A 15,221-nucleotide genomic window follows, 5' to 3' on the forward strand; every position below is an offset into this window, starting at 1 on the left:
TGCTATACAATTACAACTATACGCGAGCGCTTCGACCGGTTGTCTCCACCTGTTATTCTTCTTCGCTGTTCAATTATTCATTCGGGGCCGACGTGGAATAATATTTAACGGTGGTATTCGCGCGTGTACATTGTTTATGTTTACGCGAGTGGCTTTAATCCTGCTTTATCGCGCGTGACGAAAGTGTCATGAAATGCCGAGTCCTCGTAGTCCTCGCGACGTCGTCGTCCTGGACAATCGCTGCGCTTCGAGCGACCCGACCTGTCGCGCAGTGTGAGTATACGCGGGTCTAACATTCCCGAAAACTTTCAATTTACGCGACGTAATGATTTACACGGCGTGCATTGCGGTTGCGAAGGGATAAATCCCGGTAAATATATTGGTCTCTCGGCCGGAAGCTCGGCTGTCTATTTTTTTAGGACGTTGAATTTTGGCGCAAATATGTACTATTTCCGAGATTATATAAATCCTTTTATTCCCTCTATATCTCTCGGCGTGGTTATATATTTTCCATAGATTTATAACGTTCTCGTCGTCGGGGAAAGTCAACGTCGAACTCGCGGAAAAAGTTTGAGCTTTTACGACAGTTCCGGAATAGCCCTCGGGGCACGTTAAAATTCGTTTAACTTTCGAAATAAAGAGTGAGAAAGGCTCCGGGATTTTGCGAACGTAATAGTTTATCGCGCCCGATCGACTGCGTTTTAAGAGGCGCTACGGCTTAAGAGAAGAATAATCTTGTCTTCTTCCTTTGGATTTATGCCATTTCTTCTCGTAGTTCTTCATATGTTGTGGGAGGAAATCTACGATAAATAAAACTGTGGGGAAAAGAGTAAAAAAACGTAGAGATTCTCCGTTTTTCTTAATTTTTTCCCTACAGTTTTATTTATCGTAGCTTCACATTGTCCCACGACGTTACCTTTTCTAGGACAATGCAATTGATCGATGAACGTGGTGATTTCCGGGACACCAAGCAAAAGCGCACAGACTTTTCAGGATTTTGTTGATTCAATGTTTACTCACGAAATTGAAAATGGACCCTGATTGGAAGCGACATTATCGAACTTCCTGCAATTGTAAACTTTGCTTTCGCGCCGCGTTCTTCACACTAATCGACTTTGACAAATAATTAATTTCAACAGATCTGTATGTACGAAGGAACAACTTCACAGCAAAATTCTTACGATGAGAAGAACGGAGCATAGTATGAGTAATTTACAGAAATTTTAGACTTAATGTTTTTAATGTTCATGCTTAAACAACTAATTAATACATAAAATCTAATTTCAATTATACAAAGTTGTATTTTTTTATTTTTCAATATTTATCTATTCTTTCTATTGCAATGTATTTTTATTATATTTTTTTTCTTCAACAGTATATTATCGTATTAATTATTAATGGAGCTATTCGAATATACCCTTAAGATACGTCCTTGTCTTTCGTTTTTTTTTTCTTTAAATGCAAATAATTGTGCTGTATATGTGTTGATAATTATCTATACTTTGTAGACGGGTGCAAGTTCCACTTCATTAGTGAAGTCCCACATCAAGAAACTCATGTTTGCTAGATCTTGTTGATTCAAAGTTGTCGATCGATTTCCCTCCGGCCATGGAGTTACACGCTCTTTCTTTTGACGTGGAGACCGTGTTTGCTAAAGTGAAAAAGAAGCAGCTGAAGAAACTAGTGAAGCTACGCGGTCCAGACTCGCCTCTTTACAGAGCCATCTGGCCGATGATCTATGTCGTACGAGTGTTCGGCTTCGCTCCTTACGACTTCTCACAAGACCGCCTGGTGCCGTCGAACACCAACCTGATCTTCACGGCAATCGCCACTATTTTCTACAGCTATGTATTCTACCAGGTGTTTAGCAGGTTTCTGTTAAACCTAAGTATCAAGAGAGAAACCGAGCCTCTTGATAGAACAGAGAACACAAAGGTCAGTGAGAAATTAATTAAAATAAAGCAGAAGACTACTCGCGATATATATATTATCAAAAATAAATAAATCAAGAATTTATTTATTTATTTAAATTCTTTGAAGAGAAAATCTGCTTTAATGCTTTTATCTTAATTTGTATTATTCTTCCAAATTTAAGTTAAGCATCTGAATTCTAAGTTTCTAAATCAATGAAAGTTCAAAGTAATGATCAAAATTAAATCGCTCAGATTATCACAAACTACAGCGTGGTAATGTACGAGTTGGGCTTGACGGCATTTACGAGACACAGCTTCGTCAGGATTTGGAATGCGCTACAAGATTTTGACGAGGAGGTCCGACAATTGGGTTATCCTCGCAAAGAAACGCGCACCGCGGTCGTCGCGTGGATCCTCGTAATTGTGACCGCGGCCCTCTGGGTCTTCATTAATCGCTTCGGAATGTACGCCTTCGGAGAGAAATGGACCGACAATATGGGATACATGATGCCCCATGTCGGTACGTCAGTGGCTATCTACAAGTTCGTGGCGATGGCCATTTTTCTAGGCCAGCGGTTTCATCATCTGAACACAATTGCGATGCAAAATCTACCGTTTACGTCGGCGAGGGGCAATGGAATGATCATTAGCAAGAAGGTTTTATTTAATCTTCTTAAGAATGACATAATTATAATACTATATAATATAAAAAATAATAACATGTAATACAGAATTTTATACGTATGCATATAAAATACTAATTTTTATGTCAGAGTTAAACATTTTGGTGGTAAACAAGATTATGACAGTTTCTATTTGTCTGCAAAAGATGATCCTGAGTATGTATAACGATTTGATGATTGCCGCGGAGAACTTGGACTCGCTGTATTCGTGGTCGCTGCTCTTTTGGCTGGCCAGTCTGAGCTTGAATACCATCAGCAACATGTTTTTTGTAATTCAGTGGTTGCTCATGAAGCAGTCGGATGTGCAGATGTGGCCGGTGATCTCCTGCTTGTGCACGTGGCTACTGGCGTTCGTCTTCCAGCTGTTACTACTTCATATCGCCTGTGACTTCGCCTCAGCTCAAGTAAAACTTTTCTGCCGATGCGAAGTAGAATGTTCCTTTATACTTTAGGTAGCGATAAAAAGTGTCGAGATAACAACGCGAGAGTGCGATGAGAATTTATAATCAGTACGCGCAAACTTTGTTTGGACAATGCTACGTGAAATAGCGGCCGACATGTATACGGATATTAAATAGAAATATATTTAGAATCTTATAAAAATAATTAATGTGTTTAGATATAAATAAAATAGCGTATTTTTAATTAGAGGATGTGAGAACATGATTTATTTCAGGCTAATGGCATGGGTCCGATTCAGGTCGAGTGGCAAGTAAAATTGATGAAGAAGAATGACGTGAGTAGATGAAGGAGATAAAGCCGTTACTACTTGGTCATTCATTATCTTTTCATTTCTTCCAATAGAGATAAAATCCAATTTTTTATCCAACAAATGTAATTCTCTCTCTAATTATGATTTCATTTATTTCCTTAAAGCATCTTTCGTATCTTTGTTATATTTACATATATAAGCAAATGTTTTAATACGACTGCAATCTGGATTAAGATTTTTCTCTGAACACAGGATTTCGTCGAATTGTCATTGCAATTTCTAAACCGAAGGCTAAAGTTCTCCGCTGGCGGATGCTTTTGCGTGAAGTTGCCGTTATTACGTTCGGTAAGAAACTAAAGCAATGCGAAGTATATTTTAATTATGTAAAAAATATATTCTTCGGGCTTTATTTATATGTTAATTAATCAAGTTTGTGACCTCTATTTAAACAATGCAATAGTTGAATACCTCTTGTTGTGAATTACGTAGGAATTACGATTAGGCGGATTATACCGCGAGTATTCTACTTCCTGTGCACGCGAGAACAATCGCAAGTATGTAGCGATTAATTCCGCGATCCATCGTTCAAATTTCAACTTTGCTAAAAGTTTGAAACTGGATGAACGACGTTACGTGCATACATATGTAGAACACGTATGTCGAAGAATAAAAGGATTAGTAACAATAAACGCTTCGCGATGTTAAGACCTTCGTTTTTCTCATCTGGATGTTACGTAAATCATCGCGTCAAAATTTCAAAATTGCTGAATTACCCAGATGATTTCGTGAAAAATTAAACACGTTTCTCACTACGATGTTATCACGGCAACTATACGACTTAAGGAACAACGTACATTTCCCGTATTCTCCATGTCGCGGTCCATGTTGGCGGTTCAATCGAGATAATTAAAGCGTCACGTTTAATTATGTGATATTTCCATACGAAAATGTAGATACATAGCGGCAAAGATAGCAGTCATATCAAAACGCGAGATGAAAATAAACGTTAGAATTTATATCGAAATATAAATTAAAAATGAACATAATGTGGTTTTAAATTGAAATATCGCGCACATACGCGTATAAAATAATAACTATACGTACCTCACCGCGTATATAGATATATAAATATTTTTATTAATTGCTACGTGCGATACTTGCAGAAAAGATTTCGCTTAAAATATTAACAACGTGCGTTTTAAATATAATAAACACGAGTAATTGTATATTCGCTTTTATATTTGCAATCAGTAAACAGGTGTTAAGAGTAAATGTCACGACAACAAATCCGAGTGAACGTTTTCGTTTCAAATACCATGATACGTAGTAAAGCTTAAAGGGGGGAGCCTTATGTAACCGGTCAAAAAAATCGAAAAAATTTTTATTGCACAGATCATTAGTATAATATCTCTAGAATATGTTCCCAAAGTTCCAGAGCAAAATTTGAACTTGAAATAGGCGATTTTATACCTGAGCGTTAAGCAAGTAAAGCGCGCGCTCCGAGAACTTGAAACTTTAAACGCGTTTTTCTCAAAACCATGTTTTTCAAATTGGCGTGCAAGATTACTCATAAACTATTCGACCAATCGACTTGCCCTTTGGCATGCATGTAGATAACTAAATACCATTGTATGTAAACCTACTTGTTCATTCATTTTATCAAATTAAATAACTTTTATTGCATAATTAAAGCCAAAATTTTTTCCGTAAAAATCAATTTTTTTTTCTAAGTCCTGTTATTTTTTCAATTTTGCATTTTTTACTGAACAAATAGATTTACCGACAATGGTAACTTATAATAAAAGTAAAAAAATTTTGTATTTTTTATTCAGTGATTAATTGCAGGCGCAATGCTGCACGCCAATTGTGAAGTCCGGCGCCGCGGCCTTTAAGAATAGGCTTTGTTGCTACTTATAAATAAAGAATTTTGCAATAAAAAAATATTTTTTTACATCTATAAATGTTGCCAAAACCATTACCCAAGTTTTAATAAGTTTCATTTTAATGTCTCTTTAAAAAAAATTCCAGAAAATTGCCTTGTTTTCAGCGTTTTACATGAGGCTCCCCCCTTAATTGGCCCTGGCCTAGTATTCGAGAGGGATTCGGGATACATGTTAGTGTAAATGCGCTCCTAAATCGCGTAATCGGAACACATCCTTCGATTTCACCCCTCGGTTTCCCGTAAACCGAATGAGGCTCGTGTGTACTCGAATCGGCACGTTGCCGTTTAGAATTGATACTAGTGCGAAACTTTACAGCTAGTAATGCAATTGTACGAGCACGTAACTTCGAGGGCATCCGAAAAGCCTCAAAGCTGCCATGATAGCTTCTACTTAACGCCAACCTTCAATTTTCTTGCAAGAAATGGTCTCTGAATTGACGATACTCTTTATATTTACATCGCAAATTGTACAGCGTGTTCTACACGCATTTCAGGAATGTTTAATGATAATTTACAATTTGTGTTGTGTATTTTAGATATTGTTATTTTTATAATCAGTATAAAATAAAGGATTAGCTTCAAGTATTGCGAAGTGACTTTATATCGTATTATTAATTTACGAATAGCGTTACGATAGTATTATAATTTATACGATTCTGTTATATTTATTCAGATATATATCGAATACCATTCTCGGACTTTATTCGGATATTGGAAAATCATTACGTGACCGATATTGCTTTCAGATCGCTTCAATGATGACCACGTATCTGATTATACTACTGCAACTTCAATGAGAGAGCGCGCGCTGGCAATAAAAGTGAGGGAAAAATCGCAAGATCTGCGTATTTTAACTATAAATTTCTAACGTGTGTTCTAACGCGTGTTCTGTTAAATCGATATAAAAATGTCAAGCTGATGTGAAAAATATTGATTTGGAATCAACAATTTTCAAATAATACCAGCTTAGATAAATATATATGATATAAATAAGACTGAATTGCATTCTTCGTGCTCATAATATCATCGAAACCAACATCTATTTGTTTAATTTTACAGTGAAATAGATTCTGGATGTGAGAATAATCGATGTCACATTCGACGTCTCTTCACGTTCTCTCAAGTTGGAAAGTTCATGTTATAATTTAATTATTATTTTACTCTCTGTGTTACGATTTTGATGTTATGGTTTCATTATTATCTTATGTTATATTAGAATACGGAACATTATTATTGTTAAAACAATAGACATGTAATTCTTCAAAATTATTATTTATATAGAAATCAATAACAAGTATTCATTATTCTATTCTTGAGAGAAAATCATTCATTCACTCTCTTCGTTTTATAAAAGTTTTATGGGAATCGGAAGAACCTGGAGTACACATCCCGTGCAATAAAATCGGTATACGGCGACGCGGCATGGCCTTGAATACAAACAGGCTGTCTCTTCGTGCTATACAATTACAACTATACGCGAGCGCTTCGACCGGTTGTCTCCACCTGTTATTCTTCTTCGCTGTTCAATTATTCATTCGGGGCCGACGTGGAATAATATTTAACGGTGGTATTCGCGCGTATACATTGTTTGTGTGCGCGTCTCGCGGGTATGTTTACGCGAGTGGCTCTAATCCTGCTTTATCGCGCGTGACGAAAGTGTCATGAAACGCCGAGTCCTCGTAGTCCTCGCGACGTCGTCGTCCTGGACAATCGATGCGCTTCGAGCGACCCGACCTGTCGCGCAAGGTGAGTACACGCGGGTCGGGCTGAAACATTCCCGAAAATTTCCAATTTACGCGACGTAATGATTTACGCGGCGTGCATTGCGGTTGCGAAGGGATAAATTTCGGCGAATACATTGGGCTCTCGGCCGGAAGCTCGGCTGTCTATTTTTAGGACGTTGAATTTTGGCGGAAATATGTACTATTTCCGAGATTATATAAATCTTTTTATTCCTTATATCTCTCGGCGTGGTTATATATTTTTCGGATTTACAACGTTCTCGTCGTCGGGGAAAGTTGACGTCGAACTCGTCGAAAAAGTTTGAGCTTTTACGACAGTTCTGAAATAGCCCTCGGGCCACGTTAAAATTCGCTTAACTTCCGAAATAAAGAGTGAGAGGTGCTCCAGGATTTTGCAAACGTAATAATTTATCGCGCCCGATCGACTGCGTTAGAGGCGCTACGGCTTAAGAGAAGAATAAACTTGTCTTCTTCCTTTGGATTTATACCATTTCTTCTCGTAGTTTTTCATATGTTGTGGGAGGAAATCTACGATAAATAAAACTGTGGGGAAAAGAGTAAGAAAAACGTAGAGATTCTCCGTTTTTCTTACCTTTTTCCCTACAGTTTTATTTATCGTAGCTTCACATTGTCCCACGACGTTACCTTTTCTAGGACAATGCAATTAATCGATGAACGTGGTGATTTCCGGGACACCTGCAAGCAAAAGCGCACAGACTTTTCAGGACTTTATTGATTCAATGTTTACTCACGAAATTGAGGATGGACCCTGATTGGAAGCGACATTATCGACCTTCCTGCGATTGTAAACTTTGCTTTCGCGCCGCGTTCTTCACACTAATCGACTTTGACAAATAATTAGCTTCAACAGATCTGTATGTACGAAGGAACAACGTCACAGCAAAATTCTTACGATGAACGGAGAAGAACGGAGCATAGTCTGAGTAATTCACAGAAATTTTAAACTCTATGTTTTTAATGTTCATGCTTAAACAACTAATTAATATATAAAATCTAATTTTAATTATACAAAGTTATATATTTTTATTTTTCAATATTTATCTATTCGTTCTATTGCAATGTATTTTTATTATATTTTTTTTCTTCAACAGTATATTATCGTATTCATTTAATAATCGAGCTATTCGAATATAAGATGCGTCCTTGTCTTTCGTTTTTTTTTCTTTAAATGCAAATAATTGTGCTGTAGTTGATAATTATCTATACTTCATAGACGGGTGCAAGTTTCACTTCATTGGTGAAGTCCCACATCAAGAAACTCATGTTTGCTAGATCTTGTTGATTCGAAGTTGTCGATCGATTTTCTTCCGGCCATGGAGTTACACGCTCTTCCTTTTGACGTGGAGACCGTGTTTGCTAAAGTGAAAAAGAAGCAGCTGAAGAAGCCAGTGAAGCTACGCGGTCCAGACTCGCCTCTTTACAGAGCCACCTGGCCGATGATCTGTATCGTACGAGTGTTCGGTTTCGCTCCTTACAACTTCTCGCAAGACCGCCTGGTGCCGTCGAACATCAACCTGATCTTCACGGCAATCGCCACTATTTTCTACAGCTATGCATTGTACCAGGTGTTTAACAGGTTTCTAAGTATCAAGAGAGAAACCGAGACTCTTGATAGAACAGAGAGCACAAAGGTCAGTAAGAAATTAATTAAAATAAAGCAGAAGACTACTCGCAATATACATATACAGGGTGGCCCATTTTAAAAGATGCAGGCAAATATCTCGAAAAATATGATATATTTTATGTCAAAATACTAGAACTTTCAAGCCTCATAATTCCAAAAGTTCTTAACGAAAAAATACTTTATTATAGTGTTTTGAAAAGCCCTCGAGATTAGCTACAAGAATATGCATTGAAAAATAGGGGTTTTCATTTAAGAAATTAAAGATGTCGTTTACGTGAGCTTTAAACGACCATCCGAGGTCAAACCAATGACACCATCTTATGTCCCCCTTCGAACCAAACAACTTTTGTCTGAAACGTTTTTCCGTATGTTTCATATTTTTCGAGATATTTGCCTGCATCTTTTAAAATGGGCCACCTTGTATATTATTAAAAATAAATAAATCAAGAATTATTTACTTAAATCCTTTGAAGAGAAAATCTGCTTTAATGCTCTTATCTTAATTTGTATTATTTTTCCAAATCTAAGTTAAGCATCTGAATTCTAAGTTTTTAAATCAATGAAAGTTCAAAGTAATGATCAAAATTAAATCGTTCAGATATTCATAAACTACAGCGTGGTGATGTACGAGTTGGGCTTGACGGCATTTACGAGACGCAGCTTCGTCAGGATTTGGAATGCGCTACAAGATTTTGACGAGGAGGTCCGACAATTGGGTTATCCTCGCAAAGAGACGCGGACCGCGGTCGTCGCGTGGATTCTCGTAATTGTGAGCGCAGCCATCTGGATCTTCATTAATCGCTTCGGAATGTACGCCTTCGGAGAGAAATGGATCGACAATATGGGATACATGATGCCCTATATCGGTACGTCGGTGGCTATCTACAAGTTCGTGGCGATGGCTATTTTTCTAGGCCAGCGGTTTCATCACCTGAACACGATTGCGATGCAAAATCTACCGTTTACGTCGGCGAGGGGCAATGGAATGATCATTAGCAAGAAGGTTTCGTTTAATCTTCTTAAGAATGACATAATTATGATATTATATAATATAAAAAATAATAACATGTAATACAGAATTTTATACGTATGCATATAAAATACTAATTTTTATGTCAAAGTTAAACATTTTGGTGGTAAACAAGATTATGACAGTTTCTATTTGTTTGCAAAAGATGATCCTGAGTATGTATAACGATTTGATGATTGCCGCGGAGAACTTGGACTCGCTGTATTCGTGGTCGCTGTTCTTTTGGCTGGCCAGTCTGAGCTTGCATACCATCAGCAATATGTATTTTGTAATTCAGTGGTTACTCATGAAGCAGTGGGATGTGCAGATGTGGCCGCTGATCTCCTGCTTGTGCACGTGGCTACTGGCATTCCTCTTCCAGCTGTTACTACTTCATATCGCCTGTGACTTCGCCTCAGCTCAAGTAAAACTTTTCTGCCGATGCGAAGTAGAATGTTCCTTTATACTTTAGGTAGCGATAAAAAGTGTCGAGATAACAACGCGAGAGTGCGATGAGAATTTATAATCAGTACGCGCAAACTTTGGACAATGCTACGTGAAATAACGGCCGACATGTATACGGATATTAAATAGAAATATATTTAGAATCTTATAAAAATAATTAATGTGTTTAGATATAAATAAAGTAGCGTATTTTTAATTAGAGGATGTGAGAACATGATTTATTTCAGGCTAATGGCATGGGTCCAATTCAGGTCGAGTGGCAAGTAAAATTGATGAAGAAAAATGACGTGAGTAGATGAAGTAGATAAAGCCGTTACTACTTGGGCATACATTATCTTTTCATTTCTTCCAACAGAGATAAAATCCAATTTTTTATCCAACACATGTAATTCTCTCTTTATTTATGATTTCATTTATTTCCTTAAAGCATCTTTGTTATATTTACATATAGCAATTATTTTAATACGACTGCAATCTGCATAAAGATTTTTCTCTGAACACAGGATTTCGTCGAATTGTCGTTGCAATTTCTGAACCGAAGGCTAAAGTTCTCCGCTGGCGGATGCTTTTGCGTGAAGTTGCCGTTATTATGTTCGGTAAGAAACTAAAGCAATGCGAAGTATATTTTATTTATGTAAGAAATATATTTTTCGGGCTTTATATATATGTTAATTAATCACGTTTGTGACCTCTATTTAAACAATGCAATAGTTGAATACTTCTTGTTGTGGATTAGGAATTTCGATTAGGCGGATTATACCGCGAGTATTCTACTTCCTGTGCACGCGAGAACAATCGCAAGTATGTAGCGTTTAATTCCGCGATCCATCGCTCAAATTTCAACTTAGCTAAAAGTTTGAAACTGGATGAACGACGTTACGTGCATACGTATGTAGAACACGTATGTCGAAGAATAAAAGGATTAGTAACCATAAACGCTTCGTGATGTTAAGACCTACGTTTTTCTCATCTGGATGTTACGAGTAAACGTAAATTATTGCGTCAAGATTTCAAAATTGCTGAATTATCCAGGTGATTTCGTGGAAAATTAAACACGTTTCTCACTACGATGTTATCACGGCAACTATACGACTTAAAGAAGAACGTGCATTTCCCGTATTCTCCATGTCGCGTTGGCGGTTCAATCGAGATAATTAAAGCGTCACGTTTATGTGATATTTCCATGCGGAAATGTAGATACATAGCGGTAAAGATAGCAGTCATACCAAAACGCGAGATGAAAATAAATGTTAGAATTTATATCGAAATATAAATTAAAAACGAACATAATGTAGTTTTAAATTGAAATATCGCGGGCATACGCGTATAAAATAATAACTATACCTCGCCGCGAATATAAATATATAAATATTTTTATTAATTGCTGCGTGCGATACTTGCAGAAAAGATTTCGCTTGGAATATTAACAACGTGCGTTTTAAATATAATAAACACGAGTAATTATATATTCGCTTTTATATTTGTAATCAGTAAACAGATGTTAAGAACAAATATCACGACAACAAATCCGAGTGAATGTTTGAAATACTATGATATAGGTACGTAGTAACGCTTAATTGGCCCCGGCCTAGTATTCGAGAGAGATTCGGGATACATGTTAGTGTAAATGCGCTCCTAAATCGCGTAACCGGAACACATCCTTCGATTTCACCCCTCGGTTTCCCGTAAACTGAATGAGGCTCGTGTGTACTCGAATCTGCACGTTGCCGTTCAGAATTGATACTTGTGCGAAACTTTACAGCTAGTAATGCAATTATACGAGCACGTAACTTCGAGGGCATCCGACAAGCCTCAAAGCTGCCATGATAGCTTCTACTTAACGCGAAGCTTCGATTTTCTTGCAAGAAATGGTCTCTGAATTGACGATACTCTTTATATTTACATCGCAAATTGTACAGCGTGTTCTACACGCATTTCAGGAATGTTTAATAATAATTTACAATTTTTGTTGTGTATTTTAGATATTGTTATTTTTATAATCAGTATAAAATAAAGGATTAGCTTCAAGTATTGCGAAGTGACTTTATATCGTATTAATTTACGAATAGCGTTATGATAGTATTATAATTTGTACGATTCTGTTATATTTATTCAGATACACTCAGAAAAAAGTGTAGCATCAGATAGTACAATTGTGAAGATCTCTTCTACAAATAATAGTACAAATAGGGACAGGGATAAATTGTAGTAAATGAGTCTAAAAAATTGTTCTAAAAAATTATTCTCAGATTGTCTGAAATCTATTGACAAACTGCTTAAGACTGTAAAATATTACAATATTAATTCGCGCGTTTGTTTCACAGAATCACAGTTTTTGTGTTTGCATGTGACAAAATAAATTTGCTACAAAATTGTAGTTAATCGGTGTATTTCATATTTTCTATTACATTACAATTTAAAGTTACTTATCTGACAAAATAAGGTCTACAATATTGTGTTAACTTTTTCCGAGAGATTTTTCTCAGTGTATATATCGAATACCATTCTCGGACTTTATTCGGATATTGGAAAATCATTACATGACCGATATTGCTTTCAGATCGCTTCAATGATGACCACGTATCTGGTTATACTACTGCAACTTCAATGAGAGAGCGCGCTGGCAATAAAAGTGAGGGGAAAATCGCAAGATCTCCGTATTTTAACTATAAATTTCTAACGTGTGTTCTAACGCGTGTTCTGTTAAATCGATATAAAAATGTTAAGCCGATGTGAAAAATGTTGATTTGGAATCAACAATTTTCAAATAATACCAGATTAGATAAATATACATATATGATATAAATAAGATTGAATTGCATTCTTCGTGTTCATAATATCGACACCAACATCTATTTGTTTAATTTTATACAGTGAAATAGATTCTGGATGCGAGAATAATCGATGTCACATTTTTCCGCGCATAATTAGAAACTGGAAATTTCTCTATGATATAATGTTTACCTATTATGTCAAATTAAAAAGATGACGTTCAGTTAAGACTTGTCAAATCTTTTCGTTTCCGATGAATCCTCAGAAGCTCGTTTTTTCCGTTCGACTACATCCGCTTTAAGCTACTTTCGCTTTACTCAGTAGTAGCACGATTGTACGCTGCGACGGTGAGGCTGCGCGCAACAGCATTTGCATGCGAATTATTCCCGTCACTGATTACAGCAGCTTCTTTAGGATTTAATACTCAAAAGAAGCTGTATTTCCCGTTCGAAGAAAATTTTGGAAATGGCCGCATCAAGATAACGCAGAATCGTAATTGAATAGCCGGATCTAAAAGGATTTATCGATTAAATTACGACCTGAAAAGATTTCCATTCTATTTTGATGACATAAGAATATACGATTTTACATGCGAGTAACATAAATAATTTTTAGAAAAGAGTACGATACAAATAATGCGTAAATAATTTTTAAATAAATTGCTTTTTAAGGCCGGCAATCTTGCTCAATATCAACTTTCATAAATTCTCAATCGCGTTATATACACAAAGCTTTACTATCGGTTACTTTCATTGCATGTTACGGCGTCATGCTCCAAGCTGACGCGAAGAAAATTAACAATTTCATAAATTGCAGAGTACTGTTACGAAGAATTGACTTGCGAGGACTTCGCCTCGAGCAAATTATTAATCTCGCGCACGCAATTTATGGTTGATTTGTTCATCGATCGTTAAAATTGTTTATATAACTATTATGTAATATACGGTTATCCGAGGTTTCAAAACATATAGAATGCCACGAAATGATCTCTCCTGAATTATAAATAGAAATGAGAAGTAAGAGAAATGTGTGGAATGAAAAATATAATAAAAATATAATTATATATTATTTAATAATTAATACTGTTTTATATTATTTACGTATTACATTTTTATATTGCTTTAATTTCACGTATAAATTTTGTTACTTTATTTCGTAAATTTTCTCTTCAAACGAAAAGTATTGAACTTTGTTTTATGTTTTATACCAAAGTACAATTATCATAATCATAGTCGTTCATGCGATTAATGAAGTTTTCACAAAATGCAAAGTTTAGCCATGCCGTAAAAACACAGTATCTGCATTCTACAAAACTTCTTTGCAGTAATCGAGGATCGTTCATAACGCTTGAAGAATTTCCAGAGTAGTTCAGCACACTAAAATTTCTGCAAATTAGAGTGCCACGAAGAAAATGTTAGAAATATATCCCGATAGTTTTCTGGCTCATAGATATATCTTCATAATGATTCTTTTCGTAAATTCGAATAAAGGTTAAAGATTAAAATTTACCTATTTTTTCAAAACTAATTAAATAATATAAATTTAGTGAGTATTGATCATTCCTTTTTACAAGAAATTGTTCAATAAAAATCATACATACTTAATTTAATTACTTATATCCGTTCTTTTATATATTTTCCGTATATTTTATTTTATTAAATTTACTCAATTAAAATGTAAAATCTTTCCTTAGTTATTTAAAAACTGGATCGTTTATCTCTACTTATTTGTTTAAAAAATAATTCAAGAATACTAATATACCTGAATGTATCGCTATTAAATATTTCATTATTATGGCTAATGAAAGCGTCAAGTCACTCATTTCTGTATATCTCTCTTGTATAACAACGGGCAAAATCCATTGAAAAATTCGTCTTTGCATAGCAAATCGACGATCGTATACGATCTATGTGAACTATAGGTCATAGAGAGAGCTTTGTATTACGATCGCAACGGACCGTCATTTATAAAGCCGACAAACTGGATTTTATCGCCAAAGCATCTTGGTGTCGTTGATATCGACACATTTTATTAGTTTACCGTCAAAAGCAACACGAAAAGAACCAATTTCGCTACCGTCGCACGTGTGGACTTTCGAACAACCGTCGATAGACTTGCGTTGTTTACGAGCGGCAAGGGTCTGGACATTGACAAATAGCGGGCGGATAGCTCAGTCGTTAAAAGCGAGGAAGGAGAAAACTGAAATATATATCGGTCATTTCCCAGATTTCAACAATATTCACCTTTCTCTTCCGCATTGTTGCTTCACTTATAAATAACGAGTAACTCTCCTCTTTCTTTTCTTTCCACTCATCGAATAATTCTTGTTCGAGTAAAC

At 35.9% G+C, this 15,221-nt stretch overlaps 2 protein-coding genes across 3 annotated transcripts; both read left to right on the top strand.

The window, feature by feature from the left end:
* Window positions 1-775: 775 nt before the first annotated feature.
* LOC139771446 (uncharacterized) lies at window positions 776-6,243 on the top strand. 2 transcript variants are annotated; one of them, XM_071704220.1, is made up of 7 exons: window positions 776-1,201; window positions 1,509-1,935; window positions 2,166-2,570; window positions 2,743-3,000; window positions 3,273-3,332; window positions 3,561-3,653; window positions 5,997-6,243. In XM_071704220.1, the coding sequence occupies exons 2-7, from the start codon at window positions 1,609-1,611 to the stop codon at window positions 6,045-6,047; spliced, it is 1,194 nt and encodes a 397-aa protein (XP_071560321.1). In that variant the 5' UTR covers window positions 776-1,201; window positions 1,509-1,608; the 3' UTR covers window positions 6,048-6,243. The 2 variants fall into 2 exon arrangements, with proteins under 2 accessions (XP_071560321.1, XP_071560320.1); XM_071704219.1 differs by lacking the exon at window positions 776-1,201 and having other exon boundaries at window positions 1,214-1,935.
* Window positions 6,244-6,940: 697 nt separating this feature from the next.
* On the top strand, window positions 6,941-12,932 carry LOC139771447 (uncharacterized). The gene is made up of 8 exons (XM_071704221.1): window positions 6,941-6,996; window positions 7,647-7,936; window positions 8,227-8,644; window positions 9,236-9,640; window positions 9,813-10,070; window positions 10,339-10,398; window positions 10,615-10,707; window positions 12,672-12,932. Exons 3-8 carry the CDS (start codon window positions 8,327-8,329, stop codon window positions 12,720-12,722), a joined length of 1,185 nt encoding a protein of 394 aa, XP_071560322.1. The 5' UTR covers window positions 6,941-6,996; window positions 7,647-7,936; window positions 8,227-8,326; the 3' UTR covers window positions 12,723-12,932.
* Window positions 12,933-15,221: the final 2,289 nt, after the last annotated feature.

The sequence above is a fragment of the Temnothorax nylanderi genome, unplaced genomic scaffold, assembly GCF_030848795.1.
Source record: "Temnothorax nylanderi isolate EJ_2023f unplaced genomic scaffold, tnyl_v1.0 TNYL_tig0039_pilon, whole genome shotgun sequence".
Taxonomy (NCBI): Eukaryota; Metazoa; Arthropoda; class Insecta; order Hymenoptera; family Formicidae; genus Temnothorax; species Temnothorax nylanderi.

Bases quoted from the DNA above. Each gene is read 5' to 3' on its own strand.
- LOC139771446 (XM_071704220.1), top strand. From the start codon at position 1,609: ATGGAGTTACACGCTCTTTCTTTTGACGTGGAGACCGTGTTTGCTAAA. The intron at 2,571-2,742 runs GTTTTATTTAAT...TGTCTGCAAAAG, and splicing joins GAATGATCATTAGCAAGAAG to ATGATCCTGAGTATGTATAA. The intron at 3,001-3,272 runs GTAAAACTTTTC...GATTTATTTCAG, and splicing joins GTGACTTCGCCTCAGCTCAA to GCTAATGGCATGGGTCCGAT.
- LOC139771447 (XM_071704221.1), top strand. From the start codon at position 8,327: ATGGAGTTACACGCTCTTCCTTTTGACGTGGAGACCGTGTTTGCTAAA. The intron at 8,645-9,235 runs GTCAGTAAGAAA...TAAATCGTTCAG, and splicing joins ATAGAACAGAGAGCACAAAG to ATATTCATAAACTACAGCGT. The intron at 10,071-10,338 runs GTAAAACTTTTC...GATTTATTTCAG, and splicing joins GTGACTTCGCCTCAGCTCAA to GCTAATGGCATGGGTCCAAT.